This window comes from Triturus cristatus, chromosome 11, assembly GCF_964204655.1.
Source record: "Triturus cristatus chromosome 11, aTriCri1.1, whole genome shotgun sequence".
Lineage (NCBI taxonomy): Eukaryota > Metazoa > Chordata > Amphibia > Caudata > Salamandridae > Triturus > Triturus cristatus.
In genome coordinates this window covers 1,053,270,798-1,053,292,639 of record NC_140594.1, presented here as the reverse complement: position 1 = coordinate 1,053,292,639, position 21,842 = coordinate 1,053,270,798, and the positions used below count along the sequence as shown (strand labels likewise).

Below are 21,842 nucleotides of genomic sequence, written 5' to 3'. Positions count from 1 at the left end.
AAAGCTCTCTCAGGTAAGAAACAATGCCTGCTCCTGAGGAAGGTGTTCACCTGGTTAGCAATTTAGCATATCAAGACCAGGAGCTTAAAAGCTCCAGTCACATTTGATACGCAACCCTGGCTTCCCCAGATCTGGGAGATGTCACCCCCTGCCCAGAGGTCCATTTAGGACCAGGATAGGCAGGAAATTAGCTATGCAGTAGGTGTATTGTACATCCAGGCTCATCACATCCCTAAGGTGGGTTACCTGATGTTCTCCACGAAAGAAGGGTTCCACCATCTTGTTTTTGGAGGAATTAAAAACTCTGGGACAGGGTTATGCCCACTTCCCACAAAAACTGGTTATATAGGGGAGAGTAGTGACCCCAGGGGTAAGTAGCCCATTGGCTACTACCCTTCAGTGCTCATAACACCCCTTAAATAAGTATTTAGGTGGCCCCCTGACACCAGGAACTGAGATTCTTCTGCCTAAAAGAAGGACAACTAAGAGCCAAAGACATGAGAACTGTAGACCAGCATCTACCTTGGCGCAAAACCCTGCCTGACTGCTGCTCTCCCGACAATCATGACAACGACTCGCCCAGAAGCGGAACAGCTTCCCCAAACCCTTGGAGGTCTGCCCAGCACTTCCTTGACCCAGCAACATCTCCCTTGGAATTGAGGACCCACTTCCCTGCACCAGCAGGAACCGACTGCAGCTGCCAGGTACCGCGTTCTGTCAATCCCCGGGCCCAACGAGGGAGCAGCACCCCAGCAAAAGGTCTTTCTGCTCCAGGAGGTCAGATCAGTCTCCCTGCCAAGTTGGGAGAGGCCAGGAGCCGCCCTGCACCAATACCCGAGGTACCGGACCCAGTTGCAAGCACCAAGGCTGGTGGTGTTCAGTCAGGGCACCACCGCCAAAACTTACCTGCATGTCGAGTGACTCAGAGATTCAAGCTCCACACAGAGAGCGGCCCTACAGTGTTTCTTTTCTCTCTTCGGTAGGTACACCAGAATCCGTGAGAACCTCTAACTCACCGACCCGCCGGTCAAAACACCTCTGCACTCGAGCTACCCTGCCCAGGCTCAGGTAAACCAACGTTGTCTCTGTGGTCCTGAGACCCTCAAGAGCCGAGCCCCCCCCCCCCCCCCACCTCCCTTGAGCTCTGCTGGACTGGTCCCCAATGCCATCCTTGCAGCCTTTTCTTACAAGTACATTTCCCCATTGATTTTAGCATGTAGGTACGAGGCTACCACCGCGTAAAGCACCTCGCACCTAGACACCCCAGGGCAGGTAAACTTGAACTGTTGGTGCTTTCTTGGGCCTTGGCCCCTACTTAACTTAAGTCCAGAAGAACAGTCCTGTAAGTCGTCTGTAAGTGTACCTATGCAGTAAATGTATCCCCATAAGACAACACTACCGTGTTCAAGGCTCAAGCCTCAAATCTGACAGCGGTCATCTTCTACTGTCTTTACTGTAAAATTTGATAATGTCTAAAGTACTTACCCGATTCCGAGCATTTTGATGTCCAACATTATATCAAATTTGATGTCATAGAACATGTAATGACTGATGTAATATGTGAGGTCATAAGCAGTGCATGTGGGGGGGCAAGTTATAGTTAGGACTGATAACTATAATTGGTGAATTTCTGTATTTAATTTTTTGAGTTCAAAACGTTAATGTTGTCACTCACATTCACCTAACTACAATGTCACTTTAACCTTTTTTTTTATGTGAATTTTTCAGTTTTCTTTTTTATAAACAAAAAAAGATTTTTTTTAATCAACTTATTAAACCTGTCAAAATTGGCATATTTAATGTGCGTTTAAGCCCCTGGTAAAGCGCATTACATCTGCCCAGGACCTGTAGATTAAATGCTATTAGTGGGGTGGCAGCACTGATTGTGCCACCCACGTAAGTAGTCCTTTCTCAGGCCTGCCATTGCAGTGCGCGGGGTGCAGTTTACACTGCCAGGCCTAAACCTTTTGCCAGGCCCAAACCTTCTCTTTTTATCCTCTTCTGTGCCCATGACGAGATGGTCTCGTCATGGAGCACAGTCGCGCTGTGCCCATGACGAGACCATCTCGTCATGACACCCACCCACGGGGGAAGCGCCAGGCACAGGAGGGGGAAAAGGCCTGGCAGTGAAGCGGTTAAACATATAAATCACCCCTGAGGTAGGCCCTAGACACATCCAGAGGGCAGCGTGCAATGTATTTAAAAGGTAGGAAATTTACTTTTAAGTTTTACATGTCCTGGTAGTAAAAAACTCCTAAAGTCTTTTTTCACTACTGCAAGGCCTATCTTTCCCACAGAATTACATTTTAGGAGTGTAATTTCCAATTGGTAAGAGATAACCCTTCGAGTCCGGTCTCTATGGATCACAATTTTAAATCCAAACTTATAGAAAAAGTCACATTTTAAGTTGTATTTCGGAAAATGCCACTCTTCTTGCTTTAACCATTTGGTGCCTGTAGCCTATCTCTGATCACATGATGGGGTGTAGTTGGCAGTTGTTTTTTTATGGATATGAAGAATTTCCATTGGAAGAATGTCAGTACTGCCATATGGCATAAACTGAAATGTATCATTCAGACAAGCAGCCAAAGAACTTCGTATTTGATACTAGAACTGTGCAGTCCTCTTGGTGCCCGTACATACCTGTCCAGTGGGAGCACATCTTTACATTTTAAAAGCAATTGTCGTAATTGTGTCCCATTTTTTTTTTCACATAGCATTGAGAAAGGCATGGTTGGCGAAACACGGCTGCTGAAGAGAAAATAAATAATAAATTAGGACCCTGCGAGTGCCCATTTGTTCTTTTGGAATTTGAATAAATGGTTGTGATTCCACCTTCTTGCATGGAGGCAGCTGTCCAACAAGAGTTCACCAGTTATAGTTAGAGTTATCTAAAGAAAATATAGCTAGTATTCTAAGGTAACTATGACTTGCGCCCCCGCCATGCACAGTGATATTATCAATGATGTCTAAGAAGATGTCATAAGTGATGTAATATAAAGGGTAATTAGCTGTGCATTGCAAGGGCAAGAGTTATAGTCACCTTAGGGCAGGGCTACAAACCCAGCCTCCTCCCCCTTCTAAACAAACAGCCAGGCCCTGTGGGATGGGGGTCCCCAGGGCCGAAATTGGCCTGTGGAAGGCGGCGATGTGCCACTCTTAACAACACATCCTTGACCTAGGGAATGGGGTCCCCAGGGCTGAAATCTGTTTGGGGAGTGGGCCAAGTGCACCCCCACGGGGGTACTTTAAAAAAAACACAAGCGCAGGAGACAGTGTTTTTTTTTGCCGTTTTTAGTGTTGCTGCGGACTCTCCGTGAATTCGCAGCAACACTAAAAAAAATAAATTTTTCAAAAGAGTTTTTTGCTCCTTGCAGTGTACCTCTGGGACTGAGTGCTAAGAAGGCTTCCACCACTTTGTGGTTGAGGTTGAGAACCGCGACTCTGAATGATGAATCTGCACAAAACTTACCCAAGAAAGTTCACCTATACACATTAAAAAACAATAATTATTTCGGTAATCACCATCAAAAGTGAGGGATGAGTACCAGGAGCCTCAAAATTAACCGAGATGCTTGGACACTCAATATTCTGCCCATGTAGTGGTGCTGGGAATAATATGGGGTTAAAAATACCTGCTGGTATAAACCAGAAGCTTTTCTGGGAGTGTCACACGAACAGATAATCTTAGAATTTACTAGTCTACTCAAAGCTCGAGAACAGAAAAACAAAATGTTAATTCTTTTTATTTCTTGGGTTTGCTGTAGTACAATGATTTAATGTTTGTATAACACGGAGTCCACTGTAAAAACAATCATTAGAAACGAAGTCGCTGTGCTCCAAAATGTCCAGCTAGCTTCACTGTTTGAGGTACATGATTCCACCTGGAGGGGATTTTCTCTTGTAAAAATTCAAGAAAAAAACCTTATAATTCCTCAGAGGTTATTCTGAATCAGTCTCCTCCTCCACCAGCTCAACTAATGGAGCATGTCTGTTTGCCTGAAAGCCTTCTTTGAAGTGCACTTTCTTTATGATGCCTGCCTTTGGAGCCCGTATGGTGTGCTGTGAGGAAAACATACCTGTGGTTAATATTTGATTGCAAAAGTTAGCCATTTAATCAAAGTATAGATTACACACAAAAGAAAAAAATCTAAATTAAGCAAAGCATGAATTGTAATAGAAAAGCAGAGTATTTTTTGTATTATTCTCGAGATCTCGATCTACAGAGTGCATTTTAACTTTTAATCATAACGCTATATAAATGCAATTACAATACAATTACAATATACATTAACCCCTTAACGAGTAACAAGAGATGCAATACATTTCAAGATTATGTTCTATTATACACAAGTGCATTTCACCTCATACTCTTTCTTCAGAATTGCAAATAATATATTCTTATACATTTAGTTCTCAAGAATTACGATTTTATGTGCACCTTTTGTTAATTTAAACAGAATACCTCTCAACAAGTAACACAATTGTGTTACACCCCTACTAACATTGCACTGAACAGTTGATTCTATTATAACTGACACAAATTAAATGTGCATTTGGATTCTTGTGGACTTGTTTTTTTTACAAGGGGTGAAATGAATGAATGCTAGTCCTCTTTTCATGAACATCACCCGAGAGATGAATAGATAGTTTATCATGTTTCGAGTTGTTGTACATGTATGCAACCGAATAATAAAACAACTTGATAATAGTCAAAATAGAAGGCAAACAGTGTACAGAGACTACATCTGAAATTAGATAAGGTAACAATGAACTATCAGAGCATACACACAAACTTTCCTCAACTTCAGGGGATGCCCATAAGTGATCTTAGGGTCTGCTGACTGCCTACAAACGAACTAGGTTTTTTTTGCCTGCTTAATCGCCACATATTTTTTTCATGAAAGTTGTGAATGCAATTAAAGGACAATTACTCTGTCCTCAAACACTGGCACTATCTACAATGACATGCAGTTTCACTGCAGTTCTTGTCAAAGTAGTTTTTTATGCATCTTTAAGGCATTCAGATAGCAAGTGTCAAGAGGATATGCCAAATATTAATGGTTTGAAGATCCTTCCAACATCAATGGTAACACATGATGCATGCCATCTAATCAGTGCCAATGAAAAATGTAATCTGTTCCCATATTCTTTTCAGATTGAATCTTTAACCCAAACTGTCAAAGTGGCGATGCAACCCAGGAAGCCTAGTAATGCCATACGTTCCGAATAATAGATCTCCCATGAATTCAGGGTAGATTAACCCTTGAGCTTTTATAATACCCGAACCGCTATCTGCAAAAACATTTTCCATAGCCTGTTTTACAAACACATGGTATACCCGGGCCCTTTAAGTGTTTATGACTGATCTGTATAACACTGTTTAGTCAAAACTGATAACGATAAAGTTGCCTTTGACACAGGAAGCACAGGAGATTTTATGTATCAAAAAATATTCACCATTTATTTTATTTATGTACCAAAAAAAAACTAGAAAAGTTTTTTTATACATTTTATAGGGACTGAAACCCTTGACATTCCAAGATATAACTGTACAATAAAGTCTCAATAACAGTAAAATAGTGGTCCAGTCCTTATTACAGAACACGAAAACAGCCAACACGTGTTTAATACCGGTCTACCCTTCATTAACTCTTGAGACATGTAAGTGACTCTATTGGTGTAATCGACATGGGCAGCAGCTTGGAACATCTGTTTTTCATGCAACTGATCGGATACATTAGGTTTCCCAATTTACAAATAGGGAGCTATCATAGCCCTTAAGAAAGTACGTTTGCCTTTGAATATCGGCCATCTTCATTCACATTTCGAAGGGAAAGAAGTGTATCCTAGTCCTAAGGCTTCTTTGACTGTTTCAGTAACGATTAGGACTAAGACAAAGGATTGGCCCCGGACATAATTTTTAATGTAAGCCTTCGACTTAACGCTTATCAATACTACTAGCATAGCAACTATTTCCTGTAAATTCAATTCCTTCTGTTCCTATTTTTCAGCATTGTTGGTCTACTTTGAACCAAAAACATTCTAAAAACACCACGCGAATGTATTGGCGAGCTGTGTATCTCTGTACCAAACAACAAAAATATCTTTCAGAGGTCAGAGTCCTAAGTATGAATATACTGACAACTTAACCCCCTTTTTGCTACACTTCCCTACTAAGGAATATTCTGGTTAAGAATCCTCACACACGATGGGCATAAATCCTTCTCGATTTTTGTTACCTTCACGTTGGGAAACCGGGTTTTTTAAAATTCTGTTTATGCACAATGTGTTTCTTCTTTTCTGAACGGGCACATTTCTTCTCTTTGCACGGTTGTTGGATTTTTTTTTCTTAAAATCTTGGCTATAGACTCTTCTGTCTCAAGTAGACAAGATGTATTGTGTAGTATAAGGTCAAACTAATTGCTCATATATGTTTTTAATATTGTCATTACAGCCTTGAGGAAATCACGGATGTGACGAAACACGTGTTTGCTGTTTTCGTGTTCTGTAATAAGGACTGGACCACTATTTTACGATTGAGACTTTATTGTACAATTACATCTGGGAATGTCAAGTGTTTCAGTCCCTATAAATTGTATACAAAAGGTTTCTAGGGATTTTTTGGTACATAAGAAATAAAAATTGCGAATATTTTTTGATACATAAAACCTCCTGTGTTTCCTGTGTCAAAGGCAACTTTTATCGTTAGCAGTTTTGACTAAACAGTGTTATACATATCAGTCAAACACTTAGAGTGCCCGGGTATACCATGTGTTTGTAACTCAGTTTCACAGGTCACCTATGGTTACCTGTGTCCTCTGCACCCAAGGTAGTGGGGTGTTTTCTACCCTCAATGGCACCACCGTGAATTGTTGTCAAATTGGTCAATTGTAATTCATATTTGGTAGCCATTTACACTTGTTCCATCATTGATGTGCGATCCCTGTATCCACCACTACCGTCCTTTGTTCTGTATTTTCCATACCCTGTTGACCAGAGCACATTTAATAAATTTACTATATTGCTGATTGCTGGAATTCACTGAAATTCACGGCTAGTGACTTAGGGCATTCCTTCACCATATTCTCCCAGTATTGAAATGGGGAGAAAACATGTTAATTGTGGTTTTCAGATAAAACTCAAGTCTAAATTCTAAAAGCGTGACACTCAAAGTTTCTCACCTGAAAAAGTGATAGACCTATAACCATAATACCAATTTCTGTAAAATTACATCATTTGGATATCAGGGTGCGATTTATTTACATACTTTTAGTTGAAATCGCCTCACTATCATTTCAGAGTGTCTGGTTGCATTGTATATGAACACGACACGTAAAAAGAAGTAAATAGAATGTAGATACTCAAAACTGTTTTGGGCAATGTCCATTTTATTTATTCAGGGAGCATTATGTCCATTGGATTTAATTGGTATGAATCTTGTTACCAACTGGTAGCATTAGTTAATGATGGATGCCATACAGTCCAACTCTATCCTGATGCTCCCAGATAAGCTGGTACGATAAACATAGGATTGTACGGTTCAGGAGTCAAATGTACATGCAGGCAACATGTTCCACAGTTTTTGTGTAAACGTTTTGAACCCCAAACCCCAAGAACTTTCAAATCTAACAGAAAATAACATCTATAGGATCTATGATCACAAACCCCTTTTAACAACAGTTAACCTGTTAAAGTATTTTAAAGTTCACTCTGTTACTTGATTTGTGTGTGGTGGGAGCACTAATGAAGCTACAAAACATATACCTTTGTCATTACATCTTTAAGCTTCTCATTGGAAAATCCATAGAAACCTCAAGACACATCATGGGGGTACTCTTTTTGTGCATCTTTTGAAACTCCTGTGCATGTAATAAGGTGGCCAGCACCTGGGATGTGTTTTGTACATATACTGTAAAAAGGTTACTGAGCGAAGGACATGATGACCAGATTACTCAGTTACCCACGTTTTGGCTTTCATTTTCAAATTTGTAGTTTTGGCTCAGTTGAAGTGCCTCATTTGGACTAAACAACTGATAACCTGAATTTCTTTTAAAAAGTTATCCCAAGACTGGACAAGTAGTGACCCAGTGGCACGGAGAGAGCTGATCTGCACATTGGTATTAAATCCTCTGCCTAAGAGACAAGCATGAATCTTTGAGGAATGAATGGAAGTTACCATTCATAATTAAAGAAGACTTGAATGTTTAAGATTGAGAAGAAATCCAAGTTCCTTAATTCGCAAGTGTGTGACTGGCTACAAGACAGGATTAGATTTCTCGTTCAAACAGCAGCTAATAATTTGAAAGGATACTGCCTGTACATATTCATACTTGGCATTGTTTTTGCAACTAGACCCTATTTGATCAGGTAAGGCCAAAAGAAAGCTGCCCCCCTCAAAGACCGACCCTATCCAAGCTGATTACCCCTCATCACTCCTCCGCTACCACTCAAATCACCCCACCCACATTACATCTCTTTCAGATAGGATAACATCACAACTAACTTTTTCTCAGGTGATCTCTCTCCCACTTCCTCCAGAACACCCACAGAGGCTCAACAATACCCCCTCCTTTACCTCACCTTAATGTCTCTCCAGCCTACTTCACTGGTCTCTCCCATTCACAGTCGCTGTCAGGACTCACAACTCACCCACTCTCGAATGCTAGCTATACACATTCCTTCTCAACCCCCACAATTATAAAAAGCACTCAAAATTCCTATTATCTCAGCACATATATACACTAGCTTGAAGACCTTGTACTCCTACTAAAAGAGATAAGCTGCCTCTCAAACTAAGCAGTATCAAATTATCACTATCATCTCTCAAGTTACACCTACCACCTTAGAATGTTCTTTAAACTTACCATTATGATCACATCTCCACTCCAAGGTTCAACAAAAAACCACGAACCCAATCTCAATGAAAGTCAGAGATCAAGGATTTCCTTGACCACAGTTAACATAAACCCACGAACTGTCTCCCCACAACGGATATCTAAAATCCCCATTATTTTGCGTAACAGGAAGTGGAGAGGTGTGGCTCACTGGTTAGAGGCGGCAGACCCGTAAGCAGAGAATCGACCAGGGTTCAATTCCCGACGCGGCAGGGTCGTGGACCAGGTTCAAAACGTACTCGTTAATTCTCGCCTCGGTACCTATTCTAACCAGGAACACACTCGGCAACTCTGGACATTAAGCTTGCCTCATCTCTACAACGGCCCCCCACAGACGCCGGGGATGCCTGGTTTCACCTTGGAGATACCCAGAAAGGGACCATCTCACAGGGATAGCCAGGACGGGTTCCCCAGCGGTCTACAGCGCCGGGACGCCCCGTTGCTGGGGCAGCTCTGTGCTTTACAAGTCTAAAACATTTACATTTAACTGAATCGAAACAATGAGATGCAACCCAAACATAGTCACTGAAATCCAGGCCACAACACCTACAAACAACCCAGTTAAGTCCTCTTTGAAGTGTCTCCTTCGTAATTGCAGATCTGCTGCAAAACACAAATTAGAGCTCGCTAATATGATCACCAATAATGATTCATATGTTCTATTTCTAATGAAGAGCTGGCTCCATGACGCCCTGCAGCCAGTTTCAGACTGACTTCTTCCTTTTAAATATGAAATCATCCACCTTGATTGCAATGGAAAAACGCAAGTGGTGGGATGGCAATTATACCTAAAACCTCCAATGAATGCAAAGAAATGAAAACAAGAGCTTATTGTCCTTCTCTTGTCTCTTGGGATAAACTGAAACCAGATGACCCAATCTCCACCATATTCTACCCTATATATCACCAACCTAATCTTTGCTCAACAGATCATTGACTTTTATTATGAAAAAATGAAAAAAACCACCATCTACATCCAATCACATCTTTATCAAGGACTTCAATTTACACTGGAAGGCCCAAAATTACTTCTACACCTCAGAATCATCTGCCTTCTTACTCAGTAAGAACCAAACAAACTGTAACACTTACCCACAAAAGGGGTGTAATACACCACTGAATAATTGGCAGTGAAATTAGCCATGAACCCTATTCCAGTCAACTAGTCAAGATCACTTCCCAATACCATTCTCCCTCACCATGTAGTGAAGAAAAATCAACAGAAGAAACCAAAACAATGGGTAGAAGAATACAAAGCCATCAAGCTTGACTCATGCGCTGGTAGAATATCTGCATACCTGCAAGCCATCCTGTTGGAAACAGCCCCACTCCCACTCCGCAGGGTGGCGGTGGACCTTCCCAACACAATGGGGTAGCTTGGCTCGAGTGGTCAGGAAACAGGCGCAGTGCTAAGCATACAATATACCCATACAATAACCATGCGTGCATCCGTTCCAAAAACGACTCTACACCGTAAAAATTATGAAAATATCCTTCTTTATCTTTTTCTCTTAGTTGCTGATTGGGAAAATAAATAGCAATCACAATATACAAATTCTTAAATAGAGCAGGTCAAATAAATAATTGCTGTTTGCTGAAATAAATAGGGGTGATCATAAATAACAGGGCATAAATACAAGTGCAATATATACAGACAATTAAATACTTTGAGGTAATAAATACTGTACCAATAAATACTGTACCAATAAATACTGTACACCAACAAGTCCTGTGGACCTATACACACAGTGCAGCATTAAATAGATAAGAATTTGATAAATACAGTTTCCCCAATAAATAATTAGAAGTATACAATAACACTCATGAATCAGATAACACTTCAATACTTAAGGGCTGATTTGGCCCAGGCACAGCTTGTAGGGCGTGGAAGGCTTGGGGGGTCCTACTCCCTGGCTGAGGCAAAGGCTGAGGCCTAAACTGAGGTAGTTCAAAGGGGGGAATTCCAATGCCCTGGCTTTCCTCTCCACACAACCTCTCTAGGTTAGTCCCAGTTCACCCCAGGCACAGTCAGGTGGGTTTCAGCACCTCCCTAGCCCCTTAGAGTAGTCTCTCAGGTCTCCACAGGGCCTTAGGCGCCCTCTACTCCACTTACTGCCCTTTTCTGATGTTCCGACGCCGCTGGAGTCGTGTCGACGCCGTGAGGCGGTTCCGGTTCGGTCTCGGCGGCCTCGGCACAGTGTCAGTTCTTTGTCGACGCCGGTAGGCGGTTCCGGTCCGATGTCGGTGGCCTCTGTTCGATCTCGACCTCCGATTCGACGGCGTCGGGCAGTCTCTTCACGATGTCGACTTCGGGCGGCTCCGGTCCGATGGCGCTCTCGGCTCCGATGACGTCGGCCGGCCTGGCCTCGCTGTCGACTTCCGGCGACTCCGGGGTGCGATCCTCACCCCCGACCTCCGGTGCTCTTCCTCACAGGTTCCGGGCGACTCCGGAGTGCGATCCTCACTCCCGACCCCCGGTGCTCCTCTACCTCGGTCTCCGACGACTCCGGAGGGCGGACTTCACCCTTCCGATGACGCCGCTCACTCGACCTCGGTTCACCTCCTTCTCGACCCTTGGTATTCCTCTCGACCTCCGCCGGCGCCCTCTTACGACCTCAGGCGGCTCCGGGTACGACGTCTGCTACCTCAGTCAGCGCCGCTTCTCCACCTCGGGCTCCAGGTCTTCGGCTACTCGACGCCAGGCTCCAGGGAAACCAGTTCTCAGGTCAGAATCTTGCTGTTTTCTTGGTTCTAAGGCCTGTTCCTGCTGTCCAGGTCCTTAGGATGGTTTTCTTCTGTCTTCTTCCCACACAGGGCTATAGGCTGGGATCCATCAGTAGGGACAAGTATCAAGGGTGGGTTTATGGACCCCACTCCAGGCACAAGTTTCCACCCCTGCTGCTTCACTCCTTCCTCCTTCACTGTTGTGCTCCTCTCTCTTCACCAGTCAGGTGCCAACTGCCAGCTCCAACTGCCAACTGCCTCTCTTATCCTCCCAACATTCTAAACGGTTTCCAACTGTCACACAGTTCTGGAATCTCCTGGAAGGTTCTGGAAAGTGCTGGTAGGTTCCAGTGGATGCTGGTGATGTCACAGGAGGCCACCATTTTGTGCTTCGGGCCCTCAGACAGAAGGTTCAGGGGTAGCTAAAATGGCTCCCTGAATCTGTAGCAACACGAAAAAGTCTGGTGGTTCCCAAAAAGGAAAAATTCAAACAGGGTTTGAGGCAAAAGTGGGACAAAATAAATAATGATGAGGAGGGACCACCCAAAGGGCTGTCAGGTCTAACACGCGTCCCCCCCAGCTGAAAGTGGGGAGAGCTACCCAACCCCTTGGGAGTTCTCATCACTAAGGCGGAAATACCTTGAGAGACCGTCTGCATTGGCGTGGTCCACTCCAGGCCGATGTTCCACCTGAAAGTCCATCCCCTGTAGGGAAATAGACCACCTCAACAACTTGGGATTCTCCCCCTTCATTTGCATCAGCCAACGAAGGGGTCTGTGGTCGGTCTGAACTAGGAAGTGCGAGCCAAACAGGTATGGCCGCAACTTCTTCAGAGCCCATACCACTGCAAAGGCTTCACGCTCTATTGCACTCCACTTCTGTTCCCTGGGAAGTAGTCTCCTGGATAGGAAGACCACGGGTTGATCCAGACCCTCTTCGTTGAGTTGCGATAACACTGCCCCAATGCCATGTTCTGATGCATCTGTCTGGACAATGAACTTCTTGGAAAAGTCTGGGGCCCTTAAGACCGGGGCCTCGCACATGGCTTTCTTCAATTTCTCAAAGGCTTGCTGACAAGCCTCCGTCCAGACTACCCGTCGAGGTTGTTTCTTGGACGTGAGCTCCGTGAGAGGGGCTACGATGGTACCGTACCCCTTCACGAAGCGGCGATAGTATCCCGTGAGGCCCAAAAATGCTCGGACCTCAGTCTGTGTCTTGGGGGGTTCCCAGGCCATGATGGCCTCGATCTTCGCCTGGAGGGGTTGCACCGTTCCCCTACCCACCAAGTGTCCAAGGTACACTACCGACCCCTGCCCGATCTGGCACTTGCTGGCCTTGATCGTCAATCCAGCTTGTCTCAGGGCCTGGAGAACAGCTTGCAGGTGACGCAAGTGATCCTCCCAGCTGTTACTGAAGACGGCTATGTCATCCAGATAAGCAGCAGAGAAACTCTCCATTCCGGTGAGGATCTGGTTTACCAGGCGCTGAAACGTGGCAGGTGCGTTCTTGAGCCCAAAGGGCATCACACAGAACTGGTAGTGGCCATTGGGCGTGGAGAAGGCTGACCTTTCCCTTGCTCCATCAGTCAACGAGATCTGCCAGTACCCTGAAGTAAGGTCAAAGGTACTTAGATATTGGGCAGCTCCCAGCCGGTCAATCAACTCATCCGCCCTTGGGATCGGATGTGCATCAGTCTTTGTCACTGAATTCAGTCCCCGGTAGTCCACACAGAACCTCAGTTCTGGTTGGGCACCCGGTGGTGCAGCTTTCGGTACTAACACCACCGGACTGGACCAGGGGCTGCTAGAAGGTTCAATCACTCCTAGCTCCAGCATCTTAGTGACTTCACTATGAATGCTGGCCTTCACCTTGTCTGACATCCGGTAGATCTTGGACTTCACAGGTGGGCTGTCTCCTGTGTCCACGTCATGGACGCACAGGTGAGTCCTACCCGGGACAAGGGAGAACAACGAAGAGTACTGCCCCAGGACCTGGCGACAGTCCTCCTGCTGTTCAGGAGTTAGAGATGGGGAGAGAATCACTCCCTCCACCGACCCATCCTTTTCTTGAGACGCAAACAGATCAGGGAGAGGCTCGCTTTCCACGTCCTCTCCTCCGTCAGTCACCATCATCAAGATGACTTCGGGCCTCTCGTGGTGGGGTTTGAGGCGGTTGGCATGCAGCACCCGCAGGGGCTGACGAGGGGTCTTCAGGTCCACCAAGTAGGTAGCCTTACCCTTCTTCTCCAACACCTCAAAGGGTCCTGACCAGCGATCCTGGAGGGCACTAAGCTCTCCTGGTTCGATCACCCACACCTTCTGGCCAGGCTCCAACTCCACCGGGTGAGCGTTGTGGTCATACCACGCCTTCATTACTGCTTGGCTGGCTTCCAAGTTGTCAGAAGCTTGCTTCCACAACTTAGCCATTTGGCTCCGGAAGGCCAGCATGTAGCTCACCACATCCTGGGGGAGCTTTCTGGGAGTTCTTTCCCATCCGTCTCTCACCAGGTTAAGAGGTCCACGTACAGGGTGCCCATACAGAAGCTCGAAGGGGCTGAAGCCCACTCCCTTCTGTGGCACTTCCCTGTATGAAAAAAGTAAACAGGGTAGGAGGACGTCCCATTTCCTCCGCAGGCTTTCAGGCAGACTTCTGATCATGCCTTTCAAGGTTTTGTTAAACCTTTCCACCAGACCATTTGTCTGGGGGTGGTAAGGAGTGGTGAACCGGTAGGTCACTCCACACTCCTTCCACATTGCCCGCATATATGCTGACATGAAGTTGGTCCCCCTGTCGGACACAACTTCCTTGGGAAAACCCACTCGGGTAAAGATTCCCATCAGGGCCCTAGCCACAACAGGTGCTGTTATGGTCCTCAGAGGTATTGCCTCTGGGTACCGTGTGGCATGATCCACCAGAACCAGGATAAACCTGTGACCAGCTGTAGTCGGTGGATCTAACGGACCCACAATGTCGATGCCCACCCTTTCAAAGGGGGTGCTAACGACAGGAAGTGGTTCCAGGGGAGCTTTCAGCTTCACCCCTGTTTTCCCACTGGCTTGGCAAGACACACATGTCCGGCAGTAGGTATCGGACGACACTTTCATCTGAGGCCAATAAAAGTGTGGGACAAGACGGGCGAAGGTCTTGTCTTGCCCCAGGTGTCCTGCCAATGGTATCTCGTGAGCCAACTCTAGAAGGAAGGCTCGATAACGTTGAGGAACTACCAAGGCTCGTGACGATCCATGTAGGGGTGCCTTGGGTTCACTGTAGAGGAGGCCATCCTCCCAGTAAACACTGTAGTTCCCTTCAACGTTCCCTGCTGCCTGGGCTTCGGCCTGTCGCCTCAGCCCCTCAAGGGTAGGGCACTCCCTCTGGCCCTGGCAGAATTCCTCCCTGGACGGGCCTCCCTCCACGTGCCACTCGGCCGGGATGGGTAGGTCCTCCAGGTTGGTAACGTCCCCCTCCGCAGTCTCCTGGTCCACCACCTCCGGTGGCCTATCCGTCCTACGGGGTGGAGACGCCGAGGCAGGCTCCTCCTGTCCTCGGTTCTTCCCTTGACTGGCAGCTGGCTGGGCCTTTGTTCCAAGCTCCAGCCGGAATGAACTCCCTCTTCGGGTAGTCACGGACCTTGTGCTAACACAGGCCCAGTCAGGTGTACCCAGCATCTCGGTATGAGTCCGGTATTCCACCTCCTTCCAAGCGTTGTGCTCCATGTCATTGCCCAGCAGACAATCGACTGGCACGGCAGGGCTTACGGCAACTCGAAGTGAACCTGCAACCCCCCCCCATTCAAAGGGAACCTCAGCCACGGGATAGTGGCCGGTTCTGCCGTCAGCCATCGCGGCTGGGTGGAGTACATCGGGAATGACTTGCTCTGGAGACACCAGTTGGCTACGTACCATAGTCATACTGGCTCCTGTGTCTCTCAGAGCCTCCCCTCTTTGGCCGTTGATGGTGATCCACTGCCCATACTTTGCAGTATTTGCGGGCACCTGGATCTTAGGAACCATCTCCCGTTCTCCCAGGGACATTAAAGTGACACCCGCCCACTCCCTTCCCTTAGTTAAGGGCATCTCCTCCCCGAGCACTACACTAGCTACTCCGGGGGGCTTTCCTCCAGTGGGAGGGGGCGATCGTTTCTGACACTTCGGATCTCCTTTATAGTGTCCAACGCCACCGCACTCATAGCAATGGACAACCCTTGGCTGCTGACTCTGGCCAGGATTAGGGTTTCTGGGTGGGTTAGCCTTAGAGGTGAATCCTGTTCCCTTCCCTTGGAAGTTATTTTGGGGGCCTTTGGAGAACTCCTTTTTCTTTTCCCCTCCCTCTTTCTTCTGGGGGGCGCCCTGTCCGGCCTTTTGAGTATCCCCTCCAGTCCCCCTTGTGGACACCCGGGTACTAGCCCAAATGTCCGCCTCCTCAGCAAGCTTCCGGGGACTGGTCAGCTTGCTATCCACCAGGTGTTGCCGCAGTTCAGGGAAACATTTCTCGAGTAGGTGTTCCTTCAATACTAGGTCAAACAGCTCCTCGTAGTTCCTTACTTCACTGCCCTGAATCCAACCTTCCAGTGCCTTCTTTGCATAGTCCAGGAAGTCCACCCAATTCTGTGTGCCCAGTTTGTGACTACCCCTGAACTTCTGTCTGTACTTTTCCGGAGTTAGTCCAAACTTCCTGATGAGCGCCAGTTTCATGGTGGGGTAGTGGGTTTGCTCTTCCTCTTCGAGGGCCAATAAAGCATCCCTACCAGCTGGAGGCATGTACTTATACAATCCCCCTCCCCAATACTTCGCTGGAACCCCATGGGCCCTCAATGAGACCTCATAGGCTGCTAGCCACTTGGCGATGTCGTCACCCGCCCCATAGCTCGCTACAATGTCCTTTGGCAGGTAAGGTTTGGATTCCCTGGTGGACTCTTGGTTTTGGCTGCCACCATTAGGAACAGGTTGTGCCCCGATTCTCAAAATCTGAAGATCTATTTCTTTCAGTCGCAATTCATGGGCCATCCTCTGCTCCTCTTTCTCCTTTTCCAGCCTTGCTAAGTCCCATGTGAGCTGTCTCTTCTCTCTCCGGTCTGCTAACTCCACTTCGGATAAGCCCCCACTAGAGACAGTGCTGCCCTTCCTAGAAAGTGTCCTGGGCCCTGCGGACAGGTTCCCCACCTCAGGTTGGTACATCTCAGCCCCCTCGGGGTCAGGCTCTCCATCCCTGTCTTCCTCCTCAGCCTTGCTTTCCCTGCGTGCCTCCCCCCAAGCCCTTAAGCTGGTTTGGAGTGCACCCTTCTTTGCTCCTGGGGGACAGTACACCCCCTCTCGCTGGCAAAACTCCCTGAGTTGGGCCACAGTGTACGTGTCTAGATTTTCAAGAACAAACTCCATCTTGCCCACTCAGGTTAGAGGACAGGTTTTGTGTAGTAACAATGCAGGGGGGTACCTTTAGTAATACCTCCTCCCACCACCAGAGTAAATTTGAAAAAAACAAAAACCCACAATTAGGAAGGCCGCTGTGAGAAAACTCCCGGTGTAGGCCTATGGACTACCCACAGTTATTGTTGAGTATATGTAGGCACAGCTCTATCCCACCACTGAACACCAATTTATGTTGGAAACAGCCCCACTCCCACTCCGCAGGGTGGCGGTGGACCTTCCCAACACAATGGGGTAGCTTGGCTCGAGTGGTCAGGAAACAGGCGCAGTGCTAAGCATACAATATACCCATACAATAACCATGCGTGCATCCGTTCCAAAAACGACTCTACACCGTAAAAATTATGAAAATATCCTTCTTTATCTTTTTCTCTTAGTTGCTGATTGGGAAAATAAATAGCAATCACAATATACAAATTCTTAAATAGAGCAGGTCAAATAAATAATTGCTGTTTGCTGAAATAAATAGGGGTGATCATAAATAACAGGGCATAAATACAAGTGCAATATATACAGACAATTAAATACTTTGAGGTAATAAATACTGTACCAATAAATACTGTACCAATAAATACTGTACACCAACAAGTCCTGTGGACCTATACACACAGTGCAGCATTAAATAGATAAGAATTTGATAAATACAGTTTCCCCAATAAATAATTAGAAGTATACAATAACACTCATGAATCAGATAACACTTCAATACTTAAGGGCTGATTTGGCCCAGGCACAGCTTGTAGGGCGTGGAAGGCTTGGGGGGTCCTACTCCCTGGCTGAGGCAAAGGCTGAGGCCTAAACTGAGGTAGTTCAAAGGGGGGAATTCCAATGCCCTGGCTTTCCTCTCCACACAACCTCTCTAGGTTAGTCCCAGTTCACCCCAGGCACAGTCAGGTGGGTTTCAGCACCTCCCTAGCCCCTTAGAGTAGTCTCTCAGGTCTCCACAGGGCCTTAGGCGCCCTCTACTCCACTTACTGCCCTTTTCTGATGTTCCGACGCCGCTGGAGTCGCGTCGACGCCGTGAGGCGGTTCCGGTTCGGTCTCGGCGGCCTCGGCACAGTGTCAGTTCTTTGTCGACGCCGGTAGGCGGTTCCGGTCCGATGTCGGTGGCCTCGGTTCGATCTCGACCTCCGATTCGACGGCGTCGGGCAGTCTCTTCACGATGTCGACTTCGGGCGGCTCCGGTCCGATGGCGCTCTCGGCTCCGATGACGTCGGCCGGCCTGGCCTCGCTGTCGACTTCCGGCGACTCCGGGGTGCGATCCTCACCCCCGACCTCCGGTGCTCTTCCTCACAGGTTCCGGGCGACTCCGGAGTGCGATCCTCACTCCCGACCCCCGGTGCTCCTCTACCTCGGTCTCCGACGACTCCGGAGGGCGGACTTCACCCTTCCGATGACGCCGCTCACTCGACCTCGGTTCACCTCCTTCTCGACCCTTGGTATTCCTCTCGACCTCCGCCGGCGCCCTCTTACGACCTCAGGCGGCTCCGGGTACGACGTCTGCTACCTCAGTCAGCGCCGCTTCTCCACCTCGGGCTCCAGGTCTTCGGCTACTCGACGCCAGGCTCCAGGGAAACCAGTTCTCAGGTCAGAATCTTGCTGTTTTCTTGGTTCTAAGGCCTGTTCCTGCTGTCCAGGTCCTTAGGATGGTTTTCTTCTGTCTTCTTCCCACACAGGGCTATAGGCTGGGATCCATCAGTAGGGACAAGTATCAAGGGTGGGTTTATGGACCCCACTCCAGGCACAAGTTTCCACCCCTGCTGCTTCACTCCTTCCTCCTTCACTGTTGTGCTCCTCTCTCTTCACCAGTCAGGTGCCAACTGCCAGCTCCAACTGCCAACTGCCTCTCTTATCCTCCCAACATTCTAAACGGTTTCCAACTGTCACACAGTTCTGGAATCTCCTGGAAGGTTCTGGAAAGTGCTGGTAGGTTCCAGTGGATGCTGGTGATGTCACAGGAGGCCACCATTTTGTGCTTCGGGCCCTCAGACAGAAGGTTCAGGGGTAGCTAAAATGGCTCCCTGAATCTGTAGCAACACGAAAAAGTCTGGTGGTTCCCAAAAAGGAAAAATTCAAACAGGGTTTGAGGCAAAAGTGGGACAAAATAAATAATGATGAGGAGGGACCACCCAAAGGGCTGTCAGGTCTAACACATCCCAACAAGCTCAGGATTAGCTAAAATAACTGATCTCGACACAAAAAAAACATCAATACAATCACTAATGGCTTACTCATAAAACTCAAAAGGAAGAAAGCCAAACGTTTATCACACTGATTCACAAAACAAACTTGGATAGCAAAGCCCTCAAAATGGTAGAACGATTATGGCGTTCCAATCCCTTTTTTTGAGTATTTTTAAAAACTTTGCACTGAGAAAGAAATGTGAAGCAAAAGCCTTGTGATTGGTTTACTGGTTTAGGAAATAGCCACTGACGTGCAGGTGGATGGTGGTGCTTAAAAAGTGAATTGTTTGTTCTGATTTATCTGTTGGTATGAAGATAAAATGAACAAAAGGATCCACCCTTAGTTGGAACTAGACAGAAAAACAAAAGGTCCTTCCAGTGACCTATGCGATGTATCACTCCTATTAATCTGGGAGAGCACACAGCGTTGTTAAAATAACCCTCACCCACCAAGAGGACTCTTGGTGGCATGCTTCGTCATCGGGTTCTTCCCGCCCCTCTACGGGATGGGGCGTGCTAAGACCTACAATGATGTGGGAGCACTGAATATTAAATACTAAGTGTGATGTAGGAGTGGAAGGGTCAGATAGTGAAGTGAATAGAAAAAGATAAAAATAACTGGCTATGTGGAAAAATAAACTTCAATGTTCCTACTAGCTGGTATGGTTAAAAAGTGAGGAAAGAGTGGAGGTACTGTGCTATGACTTGATTGCATACAATTAAAACAGTCAATATAATGTGAAAAAATAATCAAGGCAACATTGGTTTAAGAAACGGATGCCTGCACATTTCTTGTCCTAAAGATGCGGTTACTTATACAGCCTAGTTTGCATAGAATTTAAAATCAACTTTTGATAAATTCTACAGTTTTAAAAGACATACGACGTTATGCTTTTAATCATGTGGTGAAGCCTGTCCATGGAATGTTTTCCAGAAAGATTTTCTCAAATGTTGAAACTTAGAGTAACAGCTATGTATAGGCCTAAACAGAGGTCTAAAAGCTTACATAGCAGAATGTTTTCCTCTCACTGAGCTGGAGTATAAAGAACTGAAGAGAACCAAAATTACAAAACGGGACAAAAGAGTTATAGACACCAACAGCCAAACCACCAAAAATGCAAGGAACAACTGCCAGGGGACAGAGCCTCTTTTTTTTTTTTTAATAAGTATTTTTTTTTTGCGTCAAACAAGGAAAAACACCGCACAGGCACCAGATGTATGTCCACAATATAATCAAAATATTAACACTGAACATACACCTGGTCCCCCCCCACTGACCTGCCCCTTCCCAAACCTCAGTCAGCCGATACATTCTTAAAAAGGAAAGAAAGCAGAGTCAACAGCAGCAGTTCATAGGCAAGTATCACATATATACATATTACGACACCCGTGGTTGGTTGATCGCGGTTTCCTGGCTCTGTCCCGCACCTTCTCCTATTATCTCCAGTGAATAGTATCCAATCATTCCGCCCCACACCTTGCGGTACTTTTGGGGGCAAGCCCTACTGGCATATGTGACTTTTTCTGCTGCCAAGTACATATCAATGCCGCACCAACACTCCTGCATCGTCGGCCTTTCAAACACCACCCAGTAACAGGCTATGTCCTTCTACGCTACCACGTGGCCTAGTCCTTGGCCCGTGGCAGGTTGAGGTCATTGGGGACCCCCAAAAAGGATGAATTTTGATTCTAATGGGATACATTTTTCAAGGGCTTTACTGAGCTCCCCTGTGATGGCCACCCAGTATTCTTGGATTAATCAGCATGCCCAGATTGTGTGAAAAAGGATCCGTCGCCCCCTTGACAATGCAAGCAGTTCGGGTCTTGTGCCCTCTCCATAATATGTAGTCTCCGCCTATCGTAAGACTCTGTGGAGAAATGTTAAATTGGATCAATCGTAACCTTGATTTTATTGCCACCACTCGGGTGCAACAGGGCAGCCTCCCAATCGACATCTTACACGTCTCCTATATCACACACCCATTTCTCGCGCAGCCCGTTTAGACTGTTGGGCAAGTTGTTATTCAATGTTTTGCAGTGTAGGGCGACCGCTCCCTTTCCCACCAGGTTCTCTGTCTACAACTGCTCTTCCAATGGAGCTTACTCTGGGATGCCCTTCCCAGGTAGCCCCTCGGCCTGCCAAGAATGCCTTATTTGTGCATACTTAAGGAATTGGTTGGCGTTCATCCCATACTCATGTTGCAGCGAGGAGAACAGCATAATAACTCCATTCTCTAGCAAACCCCCATCCTATCTTGGAGATCCCAGGCTTCAAAGCCCTGTAAGTTCTGGATCTCTAGGAGCCAGTTCCTCTCCCATAAGGGCATTTTCAGTGTGGGTCTACAGTAAGTGCCCAGACATTTCGTGGCTTTTCCCTATGCTTCAATGGGTATCTGGGCGGCTGGGAGAAGATGTTGCGCCCCTTTACCCCATATCAGTAGTGTATACATGACTATTCTCTCCATTTCGCCCGTAGACTAAAAGTGGAGTATCTAGTAGGGCAAATAGCCAGTCATTAATATGAATTAGATGGATGACCAGTAGTAAGCCGAAAGGTCGGGTAAAGCTATTCCCCGTTGTATGGGTTACATTGTAGTGTCTTCAGGGCAATTCTG

The 21,842-nt window shown here is 46.6% G+C and overlaps 1 protein-coding gene across 1 annotated transcript in view; it reads right to left on the bottom strand.

The window, feature by feature from the left end:
* Positions 1 to 3,730: 3,730 nt before the first annotated feature.
* The window catches only part of MCCC1 (methylcrotonyl-CoA carboxylase subunit 1), an 85,790-nt gene continuing 67,678 nt past the window's right edge, over positions 3,731 to 21,842 (bottom strand). Inside the window, exon 19 of the mRNA XM_085635359.1 lies at positions 3,731 to 4,062. Coding sequence (XP_085491485.1) covers positions 3,943 to 4,062 — 120 coding nt within the window. The 3' untranslated portion in view covers positions 3,731 to 3,942. The remainder of the gene's footprint in view (positions 4,063 to 21,842) is intronic.